At 38.0% G+C, this 21,037-nt stretch overlaps 3 protein-coding genes across 3 annotated transcripts; all 3 read left to right on the top strand.

The window, feature by feature from the left end:
* The first annotated feature begins 1,564 nt into the window (after positions 1–1,564).
* LOC132796446 (uncharacterized) lies at positions 1,565–2,382 on the top strand. Its single transcript, XM_060807619.1, has 2 exons — positions 1,565–1,790; positions 1,855–2,382. Exons 1-2 carry the CDS (start codon positions 1,683–1,685, stop codon positions 2,152–2,154), a joined length of 408 nt encoding a protein of 135 aa, XP_060663602.1. The 5' UTR covers positions 1,565–1,682; the 3' UTR covers positions 2,155–2,382.
* Positions 2,383–13,441: 11,059 nt separating this feature from the next.
* Positions 13,442–14,723, top strand: LOC132796229 (uncharacterized). Its single transcript, XM_060807312.1, has 2 exons — positions 13,442–13,589; positions 13,658–14,723. Exons 1-2 carry the CDS (start codon positions 13,533–13,535, stop codon positions 14,621–14,623), a joined length of 1,023 nt encoding a protein of 340 aa, XP_060663295.1. The 5' UTR covers positions 13,442–13,532; the 3' UTR covers positions 14,624–14,723.
* Positions 14,724–17,966: 3,243 nt separating this feature from the next.
* Positions 17,967–18,885, top strand: LOC132795965 (uncharacterized). Its single transcript, XM_060806947.1, has 2 exons — positions 17,967–18,224; positions 18,284–18,885. Exons 1-2 carry the CDS (start codon positions 18,136–18,138, stop codon positions 18,666–18,668), a joined length of 474 nt encoding a protein of 157 aa, XP_060662930.1. The 5' UTR covers positions 17,967–18,135; the 3' UTR covers positions 18,669–18,885.
* The last annotated feature ends 2,152 nt before the right edge of the window (positions 18,886–21,037 follow it).

The following is a 21,037-nucleotide window of genomic DNA, read 5'->3' as shown; positions in this document are numbered from 1 at the left end:
AGCTAGTTGGCAAAGTTAGGAATTGAATAAAGTACATAATAAAGTTGTGCAACCTTAGAATCTAGATGATATTTGTTACAGGGTATCTATACGTCGAGTCGACTTCATCATAAGATCGATTATGAAATCAGTTTTGTGTCTAAGAAATAAAAATTGTAAAAGACGCAATATATACACACAATAAAGTTGTCCAACCTTGGATAGTATGTAGATAATATATTTATTACTGGGTAGCTGTACGTCAAGCCGACTTCACGATCGATTGTGAAATCAATTTAATAGCCAACAAATAGTAAAAGTAATATAAGAAAGTTGTGCTATCTATGAAACTAGATAATACTTTGTACAGGGTAACTAAGCGTCGAGCTGACTTCAGTCCATGTGATCGATATAGATCGATTTTGAAATCAGTTTTAAAGCTAGCAAATAGTAAAACATACAATATATACCCATAATAAAATTGTGTACGCTTTGGAACTAAATAATATTTATTACAGGGTAACTCAACGTCGAGCCGTGTTCAATGTATATGATCTTATTGATCGATTTTTAAATCAGTTTTAAAACTAAAACAAAAAAGTAAAAGATGCAATATATGAAAGTTTTGCATTTACAGGGTAACTGCAAGTCGAGTATGCCTCATCGCATGGTTTTGTAGTTGGTAAGATGCCGATCGATTGGGGGCTGCTATTTTTGACAGCGTGACAACATCTCTCTCGCTCTCACTCCCACTCGTAGGCAGACGCTGACGAAGATGTGTTTCCCTCTCCCCTCTCCCTCTCTCTCCTTCACATCACTTCACTTCTCCCTAACTTCGTGTTGTGCCAAGGCAAATAACACCTGATGTTGTGCGTCATTTTTTACATTTTAGAGCTTAATCCTCCTCTTGCTCCTCTCGCTGTTCATGTGTTGTTGTTACTCTTGTTGTTGTTGTTGTTGTTGTTGCTTTTGCTGCGCCGGCTGCTGAATGAAATGAGGAAGACGCGTGCTGTTGCAGCCAAGGCTCTAACTTGGCATCCTGCCATCCTGACTGCCAATTGTTGTGCGTCTCTGCACTGTTTGTTTATCTAACGAGTAAATACGATTTTAATTAAATGTAAATCACATTGTCAACTCACACACACACGCAGAGGCATAAAAGCGTCTCAGTGTGTGTGTGTGAGAGAGAGAGAGAGATGGATGTGCGGGGGAAGGGGAGGTGGGGACTAAGCGCAGCTGGCATTGGTTTCTCATGTTTTGTGGCTAAAATGTAGACAAGAAATCCTTATAAATACAAATACATACATACACACACACACATATGTATATGTATGTGTATTTCACATTGTCTGCGAAAGCTCATATAAACACACACACACACACACGCACACATGCTGTGTTTGCCTTCAACTTGAGCAAAAGCCACAACACCCTTGAGATTATTAATTAAAAGACAAGAAAACATAATTTCTAAATTTACACACATGCAAACAACTCTCACACACACACACTTTCTTACTTACATACTCCAAGCCGTTACTTGAGAGGTGTGAGCGAGACAACAAGTCAGTTTGCTGCCATTCAAATCGAAGCAACGACACAAAAAACCTAAATATGTAGTGTGTACACACTGGCCAATTAAAAACTAAAATGTGTGCGTGTGTGTGTGTTGTGCAACACTGGACATTTAATTGGCTTTCGAAATGGAGCAGACGCAACCGAAGAAAAAGTGCAAAAAGAAGCGGCGTCCACGTTGCCTCATCTTTGACATGGTGGCCTTGCCACCGCATCCATCGACGCGACCCGAAGACGTATGTAACTACTAAAAACTAATTTGCAAACTGAACTTTACTTTACTCGTTAAACTTGTTGCAGAATGGCGCCTTGTTTCGTCGCATATTCATAGAAGTGAAAAGGCCGTTCGAGAAGCGTCTGATGATCCAGGCTATTTTCAATGGACCCTCCGATCCAGCCTTCCATTCGCTTGTCAGCCAATTCGCTCACAGCGCAGCGACGGCGGATGCGGAGCTTGCTGCTCGCACTCCGCAAGAGGCGGCCGCCATAAAGGCGGCGGCATTGCGGGCAGCGGCTGAGGAGGAGGCAGCGGCGAGCAGCACAACGGACAGCGAAGCGGAATCCGAAACGGACAGCGACGAAGATACGAGCTGCAAATAATGTAAAATAAAAGATTCATGCTAAACTGCAACTTTAAGTTGTGTTGGCAACACTGCACACCGAACACCGAACACTGAGCACTGATTGATAGAGCGTAAATCGCAATGGGAGCCCATAACAGTTAGTCATTTGATATCGCAAGTTGGCCGCATGCCAGGCACAGCACAGCAGCGGGGGGTAGCCGCAATGTTGCCAAAACACAGATTACAGTCGCAAGAAGGTTGCTGTGTTTGTTTGTTTGTGTACGTTATACGAGGGCTGCACAACTCAACGTAGCGCACCAATTCGAATTACTTTTTATTATTGTGCAGCCAATTCGCATTTTTCATACTCGGGTGCTCGCTGCCATAATTAGCATTAATATTAAATTTGTGTTGTTAATTTTGTAAATAAATTCATACACAGTTCAAATTCTTTAGCTTTTTTGCATGTGCAAAAAAATACTAAATACTAGCTTTCCTATCTCAAATTTACTGACTGCTATGGCACGATCCTTGCGTCGTGACGTCACAGCCACCCACTGGCCTAGCCGCTTGCTGTGACAGCCGGACGCCACTTGGCTGCTATGACACGATCAAGGCAATGCTGACGTCACACCCAGTGGTCAAGCCTCCTCACACGCACTGACAACCTTAAACTTGAAAGTATGCTATGGCAGTTACGCACCTTTAACAAGTGTCGATGACCGCGCTTTTTTTTCTGTGCTTCAATTGTGTGTGTTTTTTTGTATATTTTTTTCTTGTGCATTTAAAAAGTGTTAAACATGTGTATTGAAGCGAGCAATTGTGTTTAAAAGGAGTTGGTGAGTTGCATATTTACGTAAATTGTTGCTAAGGCACCTAACAAGTTTTTTCATAAATGTGCATGTGTGTGTGTGTGTGTGTGGGCGTGAGGAATGTGGCTTGTGCCTTTTTTCTTTTTCTTTCTTTGAATAAGGATTGCGACTTTGTGACGACGACGGCGGCGGCATTGTCATCGTTTATGTCGTCAAAGTGAAAATCCATGCGAGAAATTATATGTCAAAGTTTCACTTTTGATATGCAAAAGGCAGAGCGACAGAGACAGAGGGAGATGCAGAGAGAGAGAGAGAGACTGACTTGACATCGTCTTGGTACTGACAGAGTAGTGGGATGGAGGGGGAAGGGGAGCTGTTGCTTTCTTCTTCTTCTTTTTAGTTTTCTGTGTGCGCTCTCAATGCGAATGTTCGCTGAACGCTCCAGTGACGCACTGACAAAGACACATTTTTCCAGGGCAACAAAGAGAAAGAGGAGTGTGTGCGGTGGGGGTGGGGAAGGGGGGTCAGAAGAGTTCTCTAGCAATTACTTCGCTTTGCTTCTTCTTCTTCTTCGTAGGATGTCATTGAAACGTATCCGGCCTTTTTTAGCCTTTCCTTTTCGCTCTCACTCGCTTTGCGGCAGTTGGCTTTTTTTTTTTGTATGTAGTTTTTGTCTATGGCGGCTACGGGCTGACTGCGTGGACTGTGTTTCCTCTCTGTTGACTTTTCCTAGGGTTCAGTGGCGCCAACTCTCGACTTTGTCTATTTCTCTTGTTGCCACCGCATTCAGCATCAGCATTTTCCGGCGGCATCTTCTGCTGCAACTGCTGTTGCTGCTGCTGATGTTGCCTTCATTCAAAGCAAATGTAATCTACCCTACTTTGCACTACTGGCGGCGCCATCTGTCGGCTGCGGTTGCGGCAACTCAACTGCATTCAATGCATTCTCCACTCTCTCACACACACACACATACACACGCATGGACAGGCAGCGCCATCTCTCGACTGTCTCTTCTCTTCTCTTCACTAGCTTGGCAATTTTTCTTTATTCTGTTTGCGCACTTTGGTTAATTTGATTTCGTTTCGTTTCGTTGCTGCCTTGACTTTGAATGCGCTCGTGTGCGTGTGTGTGTGTGCAAACAATTTCATTTGGCCTGGTCACACTGACAGTTGCACACATAGCTACGTATATGTATTTCCTGCATGTTAAATTACTGCAATTGAAATGCGTATTTTATTAAGTCACAATGATGTCTATGAAAGACATACAAATTTTAAATAAATTTAGAATAAGCATTTGATCATTTGATAGCCTTTGCTTGCGGCTGCATTATGGCCGTTTACATTGTATTATCTACATATGTACACTTCATTTGAACTTAGCATATAAAATTTACTTAATTTAAAGAAAAAAATGCATACAAATCAAGTGATTAAAAATTGTTGATAACATGTTTTTAATAAGCATTTGATCATTGGACAGCCCTTGCTTTGTATGTGGCTGCATTATGGCCGTCTACACTGTATTATCGTATATACATTTCATTTGAACTTAGCATGTGAAATTGACTTAATTTAAAAAAGAAAATGCATACAAATCAAGTGATGAAAAATGTTTGATAACATGTTTTTAAATAAGAATTTGGTATGAGCATGACAGGATGTCATTGCTTGCGGTTGCATTATGCCGTTTACAACCGACTGTATTAACACTTTATTTGAGCTTAGCATGTAAAATTTACTTAATTTAAACAAAAAAATGCATACAAATAGTGTGATGAAAAGTTGTTGATAACATGTTTTTAATAAGCATTTGATCATTGGATAGTCCTTGCTTTGCATGCGGCTGCATTTTGGCTGTCTACACTCGGGTGTATTAACACTTCATCTTAGGATGTGTAAAATGCATTAAAATAGTGTTATAACATGTAATTCTTCTTTAATTCAGTTGATAAATTTTACTTATTTTTAATAAGCATTTGGTCATTAGACAGCCTTTGCTTTGCATGTGGCTGCATTATGGCCGTCTACACTCGAGTGTATTTACATGCATTAGCATGTGTAAAACGAGTTAAAATAGTGTGATGAAAAATTGTTGATAACATGTTAATTCTGCTTTAATGCAGTTGATAAATTTTACGCTCACCTTTCAATTACCTTGAAGTTCAGCTATTAATTGGCGCCGTGCATGCAAAGCACCTGCCAACTGAGGCACATTAATGAAATGTGTTGTGCAGATTAATTGACAATCAGATAAATTCAGACTATAAATAGCTAATAAGTATCTCTCTACACTTTTCATTAAATTACCTTAAAGCTGTCTCAGTCACATAGTCACAAAATTTCGCTTACCTTACAATGAATGAAAATTCCAATTGTGATTGATTGTGGCAATCTGAGGAAATAGTTAATAATGAATTTTTGGCCAAACTGTCCAATTGCTGCTGTGCGTCATGCTAAATGTGTGCTAATTAAAGCGCTTCCGTTGAGATTGATTGACAATCAGAGCAATGGCAATTTATAAATATTTGATAAGCATTTTGTTAACTCTACATTCAAATGAAGGCAAAGGAATATGAGTTAAGTTCTTGTTCCTTTTTGTAAGTAATTCATCTTTCTTCTTGACTCTCAACTTGAATCGACTCGACTTGACTTGACTCGACTCGATTCTCTTTGGCCATTGTTGCCTAATAAACGTTGGGGGGCCTGTCAAGCGGCCATCGTTAGACAGGCTCCAGAATTTATTGAGTCCATTAAACGCAACATTGGTTGCCACTTCTCTCTCCCTCTCTCTCTCTTTCGCTGTGATTGGGCTTTTGGTATTTTCGGGTTGGAAAGGGAGGAGAAGAGGAATTCGCGACGCCAGTGACATGCAATTTATTGCTGGGCGGTAATTGGCAGTCCAAAGTCGAGTCCGTTGTCGTTGTCCTGCTTTGCTATCCTGCCAACCAGCTAGCCAGCCAGCCTGTTTATTAATAAATTGTCACTTGCAACTGGCAGCACAAAACACACATATGACCAGCTCCGTAGCTCCGAGCTGCAGTTTGCTGCTTATTGGACATTATTCTTGGCTGTCAGGCGTCGAGCGTCGTGCGCCGGGCGCCAGGAGCCAGGAGCCAAGAGCCTGGCGCCATCAGGACAGCAGTCAGGAGCATTGCCAATTAGCCGATATCATCGTTCATCCAGGGCGTCAGACAATCGCTCTGCTCTCTCTCTCTCTCCCTCTCTCTCTCTCTGTCTTTTTCTCTGCCTAATCCCTGTTAAGCTTTATCGAAATTGTATCATTATCATATCTCGAGTGCTGCCAATTTTTTGGCAACTCCTCCGACTGCGACTTTGAGCTCCTCTCTCGCTCTCTCTCTTTGTCTGTGTGTGTCGGTGTTTCTATCTCCTCTATATCTTTATGTATACCTGAGGGAAATCTGCTCAGCCGTATGACCAACGACCACATGACCGCACTTCATCCGTTTGCTTATTGGCAATCTTTTTGCCAATACGCTTCGATTTTGCCCGCTAACAACTTTCTTTTTTTTTTCCTTTCATTCTTACACTTCTTTATACTTAGACGCGTCGAACTGCTGCTGCTGTTGTTGCTATTGCTGGACTCTTAGTCTAAGCTGCTTATTATCCTTTGGGACACACACACACACACACACATACAGACGCACGCATTTTCGCAGCGCGTTAATTGGATTTTGAGATGAAAGAAGGATTCTATTTTCTCTTATTTCTTAAACTAAAGCATCTTAAATTCCAAGTGCTTCTTCGTTCAGTCTCTGCCTCTGCCTGCGGTTGTTGTAGTTTTCCTTTCATTATACCCGCTACCCATAGGGTAAAAAGGGTATTATAAGTTTGAGGATGCTGAAAATATGTGTGAAACAGGCAGAAGATGAGATATCCAACCCTATAAAGGATATATATTTCTGATCAGCAGTCATGCCCGTTTCTCCGCCTACTTACTACGGATCTTAGTTGCTTTGGCTGACAATCTGGTATATTTTGGACTCTATAATTATATACCAAATGCGATATGTGGTATATTCAGGTATTTTTTCATATTATGGTAAATTTTGAATGTAGTATTATAACATTCAAAAAATACCAACATTAACTATCTGCATCATTGGGTATATTTTCAGTATTTTTACAGTACATTAATTTGGTATATTTTAAAAATAACACCGAGCTCTTCTTCTTTTATTCACAATGGTTAGTGGGTGTCTCACCATCGAGCATTTGGTATATTTTTGGTACTTTTTGCAGTATATTAATTCAGTATATTTTAAAATTAATACCGCACTAATAAATGTTGGTAGCGCGTATCTCACAGTCGAGCACACTCGACTGTAGCTTTCTATTTTTTAATTTTGCTCTTTTCAATTTCAAAATCAAGACAAAACACAACACAAAAAATTTGCTTTAATTAGAAATTAATAATCAAACAATTTGAACATGAACGAAATTTGCTAATGCAATTAACTGTTAAAATACTTGTTCAACATTTGCATTTTCAATTTGTGTCTTCACATAATTTAAATGAGTTATTTCATATTTGACATTTTGCGATATATTAATTGACAACTCAACAATTAGAATTTTTGGCCAACAGTTTTAATCAAAATTTGCATATTAAATTTGATTTAATGATTGGAAAATCATCAAGCGATCAATCAATTTAAAGCAAATTACAAATTTAGTTTATCGACATGGCTTTCTCTCTCATATATTAGACATATGTATGTATTTTAAGACTCGAACAATATTGTGACATTTAATCCTACTTATAATTATCGTATCAGATTGCTTTTAGGTATTCAGTCGAATGACATTCCATATGCACATACAAATACATATGTAATTGTAGTGTATGTTGGGCAATTATCAGAGTCATTGTTGTGGCCCTTTATTGACATTTGAGTAACCTCAATAAATGGCTTAAGAGCTTAAATAGATATTATGGAGCGACAGCACAAAGTTGGCAGTTGATGTCTAACTTTAGCCTGAAGAATAGAATATTATTTGAAATTCGAATCTTAATTCAATTGGTTGTCTGATTATTGATCATTATTTTAATAAAAATCCGCCTTATATCTGGCAACGCTTAACGTTTGTGCTGTCATTTAATGCTTAACATTTGGAAATAAAAATCATTTTTGTTTTATTCAGAATAATTTTGATTAATTTCTACATAAATTCTAAATTTTATTTTGCTTGCTTGAATGTGATACAAATCCGCCAGCTGTCTGGCAACGCTTAACGTTTGTGCTGCCATTTGATGCTTAACATTTGGAAATAAAAATCACTTTTGTTTAATTTAGAATCATTTTGATTGTTTATTAACTTTATTGATTCGTCTTCATAAATTCGCAATTGCATTTCGCTTGCTTGGAACATGGTAAAAATGCGACTGTTGTCTGGCAAGGCCAAAGTTTGTGTTGCCATTTGATGCTTAACATTTGGAAATAAAAATCATTTTTGTTATATTAAAAATCATTTTGATTGCTTTCTACATAAATTCTAAATTTGATTTTGCTTGCTTGAATTTGATACAAATCCGCCAGCTGTCTGGCAACGCTAAGCGTTTGTGTTGCCATTTGATGGTTAATATTTGGAAATGAAAATCATTTTTGTTTTAATAAGAATCATTTTGATTGTTTAGTACCTTTTTTAATACATCAATTCTTAAATGTATTTTGAGGCATATGAAGCATAGTAAAAAATGCTGTCTGGCAACGGCAAAGTTTGTGCTGCCATTTGATGCTTAACTGTAGGGATATCGAAATCATTTTTGTTTTATTAGGAATCATTTTAATTGTTGAAACATAAATTCTCAATGGTATTTTGCTTGCTTAGAACATGGTAAAAAATCTGCATGCTGTCTGGCAACGTCAAAAGTTTAAGCTGCCATTCGATGCTTTACTTTTAGAAAGGTATATCATTTTAGCTTTTATAAAGAATCATTTTTATAGTTTAGGACCTTTTTTTTAGTATTTAGCTAGCTTGGCAACGCCAAAAAGGGAGTGTTGCCATTTGTTGCTTAATTTTTGGAAATCAAAATCATTGTTGTTTTATTAAGCATCCTTTTGATTGCTTGGTACCTTCTTTAATATATCAATTCTCAATTGTGTATTTAAGCTTAAGCCTCGTAACCAGTTATTAAATGCTTTTTGTGTGCACACAATCTGGCAACGCTAAAAGCATTCTCAATCTATCAGTTTTCAATTGCCGTGCAAAAACAGCGACGCCTCAACGCTTTGGCCGTTAATGCCAAAGGCGTCAGTGGGTGGAGAAAGTTGGCAAAAAAGGGCGCACATAATTCATGGTTTATTCTCTCGTCTCAAGTTGGAAGTCGGATGGAGAAATGAAGCGAGCCACTGTCAGTTTCGGGTACAGCCCTCGAAAGTCTCACAGACTCAGAACGAGTCGAGACGATGCTAACAAGCACATTAATAATATCTTAACGGAGACGTTGAAGTGGCGCCCACGCCCACGCCCAAAAAAGCGAAAAAACTAAAGCAAAACTGCCCTGGAGCCAGTAAAATGATCGTCTTCGTCTTTGCGTCTTTGGCCTCGCCTCAATGCAGAACGTGGTCGAGCACAAAATGCAGTTAATTAATCATTTGAAGCAAAAGTAGTTTGGTGCTTGATTTATTTTCGGGAGACGACGACAACGAACAACAAAAGTTGCAAGTTTTTTATCTGACCGCAAAAACAGGATGAGGAAGAGAGAGCTGCTTGCTTCCCTCCACCCACGGCTAGATGGCGCCACAGATATTAAAAAGTGCGATGGGAAAAAACAAGAAAGGAAACGAGTCACCAACAAATAAAATATAAAAATAAAGGATGGAGGAAGTAGAGAGAGAGAGAGAGAGAGAGACAAAACGGAAGGCAGCGGAGTGCGTCAGCATTGACTATGAGTCGATTAATTAAACCGCAAGCGTTTAAGCGGCAAACCGCAGCAGTCGAAGCCGAAGCTGAAGCCACAACGGCATTGAAGTTTGCTTTAATTTGACTTTCACTTTTGCCAAAATAACATGGCCATCGGAAAGAGAGACGACAAAAGAGTGAACGAGTGAAAGAGAGATAGAGAGAGAGAGAAAGAGTGAGAGAGAAGGCAACGCACACGCGTCTCTGCAGGTTGTCATGCTGTGAAGGAGGACAGCAGAGCACACACACACACATATACACACTCTCACCTACACACACTCTCACACATGTAGACCAACACACTCTCTCACACACACACACACACATGGAGTCCCAACGCGGCAGAGGCAATCAAATTTCGTATTAATTATGTGCTTAACCAAACACCTCTGAGAGAGCAGGGGCGTGCATAGCATAGCATGTGAGGGGGCAGGCAATGAGGGGGTGGGGGGGACTGTGCAAATTGTAAAACTGTCAGCTGGGGTCACGTTGGTTGAGGATTATGCGACGATGAGCACGGCCAGAACCAGAACCAGCAACGAGAAACGAGAGAACCGAAAATGAGTGCTCCAACTAACACACACACACACACACACCAGCACACACACACTGACACACACACACACCAACACATAGACAATGCACACAGTCTGTTGGGCATACGGGTCAGGGACAGGGCAATAATTCTTTGGTTTGGTTTTCACATTTTGTCGGCAGGAGGCGACGCCTCTGTCGAAAATCCTTTTGCGGCTTATGTTCATACTGGCGACACATGTCACGGGTCAGTTGCTGCCACACAGGCTTACACATGTGTGTGTGTTTTCACCCAACCACCCACACACACATCTTCATACTTTATTTGCATAAAGCAAACAGGCGAACACAGACTTGTTTAAACTTACAAGTATCTGCGACCAACGGAAAAGTCATTTGCGCTTGCGTACAATTGTGTTTAACAAAACGAATATATTTTGGATCGAAAAATAAAGCCAGAGAAAAGCTATTAAATTCAATTTGAGTTAGCTCAACTTCTCAAACGAAACAAAAATTTACTTATATCAAATATTAACGCTGGCAAATCTGCGTAATATTTATAACAACAAATTTAATTTTGAACTAATATTTTAATTTAAAATTTGTAGTACACTTTTAGATATATATTGTCTACTTAACTGCATCTGAAAATTCAATTATGAACTATAGTTATTATTGCATTTAGCTTCAAAATGATGTTTGTTACTCGATTTTCGTCATTTTGAAAGCTCTTATAGTCTCTGGGATTCTGTGTTTCATACGGACAGACAGATCGAAGATGCCTTCTTCTGTCTGTTACATATATTTCCTGAAGGCACAAGGTTATAATACCATTCTACCCAGAATTAGTTATATTTTGTAATATTGAATACTGAGAATTTGTGGCAACAAATTTTGTTTTTTTTTTTTCTTCAATTTGCTGACATTTTTCATGTTCGCAAAACTTTAAGAATGTCTACGGAATGCTTGTAAAATATATTAACTAAATTGAAATGTATAATTTGAAGCTGCGATATCTTTTTTGTTGTGTGTTTGCATTGCAGTTACATAAAGAAGAGACGTAAGCAAACATGTGCTTTCAAAATGTAGATTGAAGAGTAGATTGCAAATCTTGATTACAAATTTCACGTTCTTGGTTCAATTTAATGATTTTTGCACTCTTGAAACAAGATTTAAATCTGGAATGTCAAGATTAAGATATTGATTTCAGATTTTTTCTTCTTCGTTAAATTTTAAGATTTAAGTTTTTGAATTTCGAGATTGGGCAATCTTGAATTATTATTAAGAATAAATCTTCTTGGTTTAATTTTGACAACATATAATCTTCAATTATTATAGAATTTTGATCTTGATTTATGAATAAATCTTCTTGGTTTAATTTTGACAACATATAATCTTGATTCAAGATTTAATTCTCAGGTCTAGGATGTTTTTTCTTTCTCTGTAAATAGTATAAGCTGTTGTCCACTGTGTGTGTGTATTTATTGTACAAATTTACATCTATAAAATAAAGCAATGCCAATCACTGCACAATGTAAACAAAGTAGACGACAGAGAAGAGGCGTGGAGGAGTGGTGCGGAGCAGTGGTAAAGCTAAAAGTTATGCAGTTTTTTAAGTGAATATGATTGCATTCTAATGTCAGCCATAAATTAGCAACTTGCACGCCATATTGTAACCCACAACTGCTTCAACCAAGCAACCAACCAACCGCATGTACTTCGTACACTCCCAACTCCCCCCTCCGCCTCCCTGAGTGCTAGTCGGCGCTTTAACCGCCTCCACGTCGTGTGCAATACGTGACAGGAGTATGTGAAACTTTTCAACTTGAACGAAAATTTATATGCTTGCAACAGGGCAAAACGAAAAAAAAGGAAAAGATGAAATCAAATAAAAGCGAGTAAAAGAATGTGCGAAAAATTCGCCAGAGTATAGCATGTCTCCAAAGCGGGGCGGGGAGCGAAGAGTTGTGGCGACTCAGATCGCAGACGATGATGCTGCTGGCATTCTGGGAGTTACAGCATTTTTGTGTGGTTTCGCGTGCGAAATGTTGAACGTGTCCGTCCGTCCGTCTTCCCCTGACTCCTGTTGTGACTTTGCCAGATGCTCTACTGCAGCAGGTTGCAGCTGCATCCATAGCTGAAGCTAAACTGTCTGGGGGATTAACGACGAAAACTTTTAACGCTTGATTTTTGTGCTTGTGATTATAATCTTTGTATTTAACTTTTAATCGAAGGAGCTGCAGGCGTCTGATATCGATGAATCGATAAACAATATCGCAAATGGTAATTTAACTTTCAATTTATATACACGAGATTATCTCAACTAAAATGCTGCTTGCTATATGCTTGACAAACTTGTAATGCAGCCCTGGAAAAACGTTTCTCAGAGCTGCATTTATGTCAAACATTTGTACAGGGTTTTTAATTAGAGCTGCATCATGCGATATTGCTTTATTGCATATTTTTGTATAGTTTGCTATTTATTTAGTGATTAATTTTCCAATATTATGGGCAGCACTTTTCCCATTTGCCGTTGAATGCAACCCTGCGACAATATGCTTATGCTGCAGCCCTGTCACAGAGCTTGCATCTCATTTTCTCTTTTGGCGTTTTATATATTTCTTTTTTATTTTGGTATTACGTTATTCACAATAGTAGAAAAAAGGTAAACGCCATCGCTGAAGTAGTTTAGTTTTAGTTTGCTACTAAATTTGTGATCCATTTTCCAAAAATTATGGGCAGCACTTTTGACGTTTGCCGTTGAATGCAACCCTGCGACAATATGCTTATGCTGCAGCCCTGTCACAGAGCTTGCATCTCATTTTCTCTTTTGGCGTTGCAATTGCTTTAGTTTTATATATTTTTCTTTTTTTTTTGTATTAAGTTATTCCCAATAGGAGATATTACTTGGTTGTCTTGTGAAAAAAGGTAAACGCCATCGCCAAAGTAGTTTAGTTTTAGTTTGCTACTAATATTATGGGCAGCACTTTTGAGGTTTGCCGTTTGAATGCAACCCTGCGACAATATGTTTATGCTGCAGCCCTGTCACAGAGCTTGCATCTTCTCTTCTCTCTTTTTAAAGTTGTATCAATTGAAAGTGGCAAGATTTGCTCACCTGCAAAATTGTGTACAAACAATTGGCCATGGCAGCTGCTGATCCCGATCCCGATCCCGATGTACATATACATTTGATATTCCAGGTTTGAGCATGCGTTGCACTTCACATTTCATCAATTCTTAATACGATTGCTTAAAAACTTTTGCGCAGCCTTATGGTCCGTATATTTGCGATGAGTCGCGTTGTGCTCAGGATCGTGCTGACAACATTGTGTCCATCATGATTGGCATCAGGGAAATCAAGTGCAAACTGGAAATCTTGCAACGGACCACAAATTACTTTAGGAACGGCGTGCCCGGAATGGTTTTTTCGCTGCCCGAATGCTTTGTGAGTGTCGAGGCATTCACATTGCTCTATCGTTGGATGGACCAGCCGAGTTATGTCTTTCCCCCCGAACTCCTGATGACCACGTATCGTTCGGCCAAACATCTGAGGATCAGTTCGCTGGTGCGTCAATTCGAGGAGCTCTTTTGCAATCCACGTTTGGCACGCGAGGAGATTGGTTTCTATATGTTTTGCGACCTACACCTGCTGATGAGAGTGTCGTCAATGCCTTTGGACTTTCCCAAGATGTTGCGTATTAATCGCTATTTTCTGACCATGATCAGTACCAAGGAATACCTCACACTCTTGCCGCAAGTGCTGATGGGTGTCCTCAACTCGCCGATGATTTGTGTCAACTCAGAAATGGAGGTGTTAATCGCAATCATCATTTGGCTGTTTCATGACTACGATTCACGTTCCATCCACACCATCAATATGCTGAGTTGTGTGCGCTTCGATTGCATTCCCAGCGAGGCGATCGTCGAGTTGCGTGAACATCCATCGTTTCGCACATTGGCTGTGCTCTTCAATCGTCCCGAGTTCGAGATGTTCTTGCAGAATGCCCCGCCGTTGAGACAGAACACACGCTTGTGCAATCGTCGCATTTGGATCTTTGATAATCTCTGCAATTATCATCATGATGCCCATTGTCTGAGGCGAAATTTCATCACTTTCAACCAGATGATGAACTACAAGCATGCGTTGCGTCGAGCTCCCAAATTGCATTGGTGGCATCGCTTACAACTGGATCCTTATGTCCGCACCTGTCGCAATGAGCTTTGCAAGAAATAACTAAACTTCAAATAATTTCATTTCTTCATTAATTTCTCACAAAATTCGATAACTTGAATCACTTGAATGTAACAACTCATAACAACATAATACACAATACTTATAAACATTTATTAACCTTTTAATTTGCATGTTAATGTATCACAATTTGCTACTTCAAATTTATCTGCAAGTTATAGTGCATGTTACAAGTTGGCTATATCAAAAATTTGATCACTTTAGTTCATTTTAAAAATGATGTTAGATGCTAGAAGTTAATCTTTTAATATTGACAATATTTACAATTTTTTTTACTGTAGTTGAGTTTAAGAGAGCATCTAACATAGATGCTAGAAGTTAATCTTTTAATTTACACATCATCTTTGAAATTTCTCTTTAACAATTGCTGTAGTAGATGATCTTAAGAGTCATGTTACATGCTAACAAATAATCTTTTAATTTACTCATCATTTTTCTAAATTTCTCTTTAACAATTAGCTTTGACAACCCTTCCTTCAAATTTATCTGCATGTTGCAGGTTATGTTTGAGAGCACAGTTTTCTTTCTTATAATATTGTTTTCGTTTTTGTTTTATATTGTTATTTCGTTAGGTCGCACTGATCCCACATGCAGCTGCCACATTGTGAGCGGGCTTGCTTGAGGTGACAATACGGTATATTTTGTACTCTATGGTATATTTTAAATGTAGCTCTATGTCAATATACCAAATATAGCATCTTAGTTGTTTTTGCTACAAATCTGGTATATTTTGCTCTCTATGGTATATGTTGAATACAGTACTATATCAATATACCAAATATAGCCTTTGGTATATTTCAGTATTTTTTGCGGTATATTATTTTCTTATATTTTAAAATTAACACCGTTTAACCATATATCAATATTCCAAATATAGCCCTTGGTATGTTTTTTTGCTTAGTATTTTTGTAGTATATTAATTTGGTATACTTTAAGAATAATACCGCATCTTCGCTGTTTTTGCTACAAATCTGGTATATTTTGCTCTCTATGGTATATTTTGAATACAGTACTATATCAATATACCAAATATAGCCTTTGGTATATTTCAGTATTTTTTGCGGTATATTATTTTCTTAAATTTTAAAATTAACACCGCACTGTTGTACCATATATATCTTTTTTTTTTAGTATTTTTGTAGTACATTAATTTGGTATACTTTTAGAATAATACCGCTCTGTTTTGCTTTTATTGACCATGGGTAGCGAGTATCTCTCAGTCGAGTGTGCTCTTTGCTTTCTCTCTTGCTTTCCCTCTCGTTTGTTTAGCGTCTGGTATTTTTTTTTTTACGGACAGATATGGTAAGGGACGTTAGCGATAACGATTGCGATTGCTGGCAAAAGAGGTTGCGTCAGAATTTGGGGCATGCCGCTTTGATGTTTCGTATAACGATACAAATTTATATCCATTAGCCGGATGAGTGTAAGAGAAAGAGTGGGAGAGAGTGAGAGAGAAAGGCAGAGAGAAATATTTGTGCGCTAATTGGCATTTGGCATTTTGGCAAAGGACGCAGGTCAAGTTCGGGATTTCCTGCCCAATTTTGTAATTAATCATTTTCCGATTTGCCAATTGCAGATGGGCGCAAGTGGAAAGAATGTAGCCAGCGGGGACCTGGAGGGGAGGGCAGAGATTAGGGAGTTGTGTGGGCGGGGCTGTCCAAGTCGAACCATTGTTTGCCGCATTTTCCGGAGCATTTCACGCGCCGTTAAAGTTTAATCGAAAAAGTATTTTTGTGGCCAATGAAAATTCCAATAACGAAATTCCAACAACAACGAACGAACAAAAACTTCTTTTTTTCTTTCTTTCTTCATGTTTTTTTTTTCTTTGCTTGTGTTTTTTTTTTTTTTATTTGAGGATTTTTTTTGTTGTTGCCTGGCAATCGAAAAGTTGTTTGGGGGCCAAGCACCTGGAGCATGGAAGCGTCTTCCTGTTGGCCAAGTATGTTTTTTTTTTTTTTTGATGAAGTGCAGCCTGCAATTGACAGTTGAGTTCTTCACTCATAGCCGCTGCTGCTTCTAGAAATTGTGGCTCAACTTTTGTGCTTCATTTGCGCGCGAAAACTTTGCATCTAAACGCGCAATTAAACCAAAAAAAATTTTAAATTCAAAACTTTGGATAGCTTCAACATCAACATCACGAATCTTAGAGAGGAAGAGAGACACGACACGACACGACTTTGAGGACAACAGCTTGGCTCTAATAACTTTGAATGTAACATCATATGCAGCTAATGCATACTTTTATTATTGTCTCCCGAAGAACCGCAAAACTTTGCTCATTCGACGGAACAAACAACAACATTGTCGCATAAAACATGTACACATAAAGTAAAAGTCTTAAGTAAAAACGTCGTGGCTCTCTCTAGCTCTCTAGATCATTAGAAAACTTCGCTCAGCAGTCGCTTTTCGTATTCATTACTCTGAGTTTGAAGGCTCTTTGCAATTCGTCGTAATGTTTTCGCACAACTATTCTGTAAAGTTTTTAATATTTTAAACTATTCTGCTTTTTGTGTTTACAAACAAAATGGTAAATCTTAGTTACCAATCTCTTAACTTTGTCAACAATATTTTGTATGTCTTAAGTGTTTATATTATTCGCAATACTTTAATATCATATTTATTTCTTAAAACTCAGCATAATTTTTATTATTTTCGAATTTTTACTGCATATTAATTTGGTATATTTGTAACGTAATATTATTATTTAGTATTTTTGCGGTATATTCATTTGGTATATTTTGAGTATAGTACCAAAAAATATACCAAACATATATTTAGGTTTATTTTTAGTATTTTTGGTATAATAATTCGATATATTTTGGATGTATCACTACATAAATATATCAAATAGATATTATGATGTATTTTTAGTATTTTGCGGTATATTAACTCGGTATATTTGAATGTAGTGCTATATTAATATACCAAATATATAAATATATATATATGTATATACATATATTTTCATGTTATATTAATTTGGTGTATTGTGACTGTGCTTTTCTTACATATTTTATTAAGATTAATTTTAAATACAGTTGAGTATTAAATTGTTATTTATTTAGTGCTCTTAATTTTGATTATGCATGTTCTTTTCTTCATTTTACAGTTGCATCATTTTGGATTACCAGTTTCAAATTATAAAAATATAACTTGTAAGTTGTTTGTAAACTCTTTAGTTTTATTTGCGTTTAGTGGTTTTTTTTCTATGATTATTCACAAGTTAAAGCAATCGATTGTTGACTTAATCGTTATTTATTTCAAGTCAAGTCAAGACTGTATTTTCACTAATCTTGGTTGCTCTGAGTTCAGTTTTAAGTCATAGACGTTTGCTTGTCAGTTTTTGGTTGGGCATAATCTTCGAAAATCAACATTCACCAATGCGAACTCAAATTTTTAATTAGATTTCTGGCCAATTAAAATATTAAGTAGCCAAGGGCACAACAAATTGAAATTGAAAAAAAAAATATAAGAAGACTTTTGCTATCAAAAGAATGAAGTCTGAAGTGCAACCTAAACAGCAAATGCAGGCCAAATTGAAGCCTGGCAGCGTGCTCAGCGCCATCGAGGACATACAACGCATGTGAGTTAAGTCTTGAAAGAGAGAAAGTCCGAGAATAGATTGTATTTCGATGAGCTCAGGTCACCGGAGGATATTGTGCAGGAGTTTGATCGCATGGCGGATCAGACACGGCGACATTTCAGGGACGAGACTTTTATACCCTGCGTCAATGTGGCCGACGAGTTGATCCGTTGCCTGCGCCACAATAAAGAGCAATCGTGCATGTGCTTCAACGTGATGGACGAGTATCGACAGTGTGTTGGCCTCGCCACTCAGGCCTATGTCGATCGCATGGCCGAGGACGATGAGCGCCGTCGTCGCGCTTCCGAAGAGTTGCCAGTGATGCCGCCACAATCAGTGCCATCGCCGCCTGCGACGATGACAAATCTGAAGCCAGCTGGCGTTCAGGAAATCGTGCGACGCAAACAACGCAGTTGGGTGAAGCCATGGACCTGGTTACGTTGACCCCACAAAAACATTATATAGTCTTAAAACCAAATCCAACCTCTAAAACATACTCTTCACAATGTGAGACTCTCACACACACACACATACATCTTTACAATCAAAATTGCAAGCTGTGCACCATTTGGAATTGTGGTGCTTGGCCCATTTGACTCTTGCCCCTTGGATAAATCGTTTTACTAATTAAACAGACGGCGTCTCGACGTCGCACATTGCACTTTTTGCCTCTGTCGTAAAGCTGAGTAGTGAAGTAAAGTTTGTACCAAAGTTGAAATACCCTTTAGTACAGTTTAGCAGTATTTTTTAAATGTAAGCTTTCAAATTCATAATATTATTATTTTGCAGTCTTAGCCGAAGTCGAAATTTGCACTTAATTGAAGTCTTAAATTGAGGCTCAATTTTAATGAGAGGAAACAGACAGATAACAAAATTATGTTACCTATAGTAAGCAAATGTATCTGTGAAAAATTGCATTAATGTTAAGTGAAAAATGAATATGATTAGAGGAACAGATCATAAAATATATACTTTGTAAGCTCTACCTCTTGATCTGAGCGGATGATCAGCATTGAAGTCGATGGACAGACAGACAGACAAAAATTATGGCTTACCTATAGTAAGAAAATGTATCTGCGACAAATTTAATTAAAGCTAGTTTCAAATTGAATATGATTACGGCGTAGAAAAGAAATTGATGGACAGATCATAGAATATATACTTTGTAAGCTCTAGATATTGAAAAGATCAAGTGATCAGCATTGAAGCCGATGGACAGACAGACGGAATCAAAAATCGCTACATTATGAATATTGCGGACCTATACTAAGAAAATGTATCTGCAACAAATGTGATTAAAGTTAGTTTCAAAATGAATTTGAATAGATGGACATGTTATAAAAAACTTAGTAAGCTCTACCTTTTGATCTGAGCGAGTGATTAGCATTGAAACAGATGGACAGACAGACAGACGGAATTGGGAATCATCTCTATTTTATGATGGGAGCATCTTTAGGGCTTAGCAATAGTATGAAAATCTATCTGCGGCAAATTTAATAAAATTTAGATTAAAATTATACACATATGATTATTTTATTTTATACTAAATAAATAGATGAACAGATTGTAGAATTGTGATCTAAGCGAATGATCATTATTGAAGCAGATGGACAGACAGACAGACGAAACTGGGTATTTATAAAATTTAGCTTACACATTTCGGCACACAGAATTAGAATACTCTTTGGCGTGGGTGCCAAAAAAAAGTGTGCTAAATATTTGTGCAGCACTCGGGCAAGTTGCATGCCTCACAGCATCTGCCCCGCGGGAAGTTTTTGTTGTTTTTGTTGAAGGAAGCCAAGCCAAAGTGGTCAAGGGAGGTCGAAGAGTGCCAGAGTTCTCTCCTCACTCTCTCTCTGTCTCTGTCTCTCTGTCTCTTTTCATTCATTTGAATGTCTACATCATGTGGCAGCTGCTGTGCGAATGCAAGGACCAGAATATGCATCCTTGTTCGTCCTGCCTGGCGGCGTTGCAATTTGCAATAAAAGTAAATCTACTGCAGCTGTAGCTAACGCAACTGAATGCTGCTTCTGCTTTTGCTTCTGCTTTTGCTGCTGCAGCAGCTGCAGGCTGATACATACACCAAACCAAGCCGAACAGCTCTGCTCCTTCAGCTCCATTCCTCCCCCCTCCCTCTCTCACTCACCCTCTCGTTATCTATCATGTGTGTGCGGTTTCAGGTTGAAAGCCTTTCGGCCACGGTAAGCAAACATTAGAATTTATTAAATCCAGCTCAGTCCTCACAGAAAACTTTTCCAAAAAAACGAAACGAAAAAAAAAAATAAAAAATTGTGACAGCTGCTGGGGTGGTCGTCAGATACCCTGGATAAATTTATTAGCTATGCTTATCGCTCGCCGAATATCTTTGATTTAGCTTGGTCGAACTTTTCTATTGCTGACCATGTTTGTTTACAAAAATGCGCATTAAGAAGCAAGCACAGCTGGAAAACACCCTGTATTAAAATGTTTTATTAGCGTAGCGCACTTTTATCGGTCTAATATAAATTCATACAGTCAGAAATATACATTTTTTAGCCATATATTTATACTGTCTAGAATTTTCTTTTCAGTTGTGCAGAACTCACAAAATTGTTTCATTTAGTAATTTGCACTATAACAATTTCTAACTGAGAGAAATCTTTACACCGATTTTTACAACCTTTTTTAAGAAATTGCCCTCTTTTAATTTTTGGAATATTTAAATTGTTGTTGATTTTTAATACTTTTTATATTAAACAAGTTGACTTATTTTACATTTTTGTTGATTTTTACTTCTTTACTTCGAAAAATTCGATCATTTTTCAATTCTTTTA

This window comes from Drosophila nasuta, chromosome X (assembly GCF_023558535.2).
Source record: "Drosophila nasuta strain 15112-1781.00 chromosome X, ASM2355853v1, whole genome shotgun sequence".
NCBI classification, from domain to species: Eukaryota; Metazoa; Arthropoda; class Insecta; order Diptera; family Drosophilidae; genus Drosophila; species Drosophila nasuta.
The sequence above is the reverse complement of the archived record's forward strand: the minus strand, read 5'-3'. Positions and strand labels throughout refer to the sequence as shown.

Bases quoted from the DNA above. Each gene is read 5' to 3' on its own strand.
- LOC132795965 (XM_060806947.1), top strand. From the start codon at position 18,136: ATGAAGTCTGAAGTGCAACCTAAACAGCAAATGCAGGCCAAATTGAAG. The intron at 18,225-18,283 runs GTGAGTTAAGTC...CGATGAGCTCAG, and splicing joins ATCGAGGACATACAACGCAT to GTCACCGGAGGATATTGTGC.
- LOC132796229 (XM_060807312.1), top strand. From the start codon at position 13,533: ATGGCAGCTGCTGATCCCGATCCCGATCCCGATGTACATATACATTTG. The intron at 13,590-13,657 runs GTTTGAGCATGC...ACTTTTGCGCAG, and splicing joins ATATACATTTGATATTCCAG to CCTTATGGTCCGTATATTTG.
- LOC132796446 (XM_060807619.1), top strand. From the start codon at position 1,683: ATGGAGCAGACGCAACCGAAGAAAAAGTGCAAAAAGAAGCGGCGTCCA. The intron at 1,791-1,854 runs GTATGTAACTAC...AACTTGTTGCAG, and splicing joins CATCGACGCGACCCGAAGAC to AATGGCGCCTTGTTTCGTCG.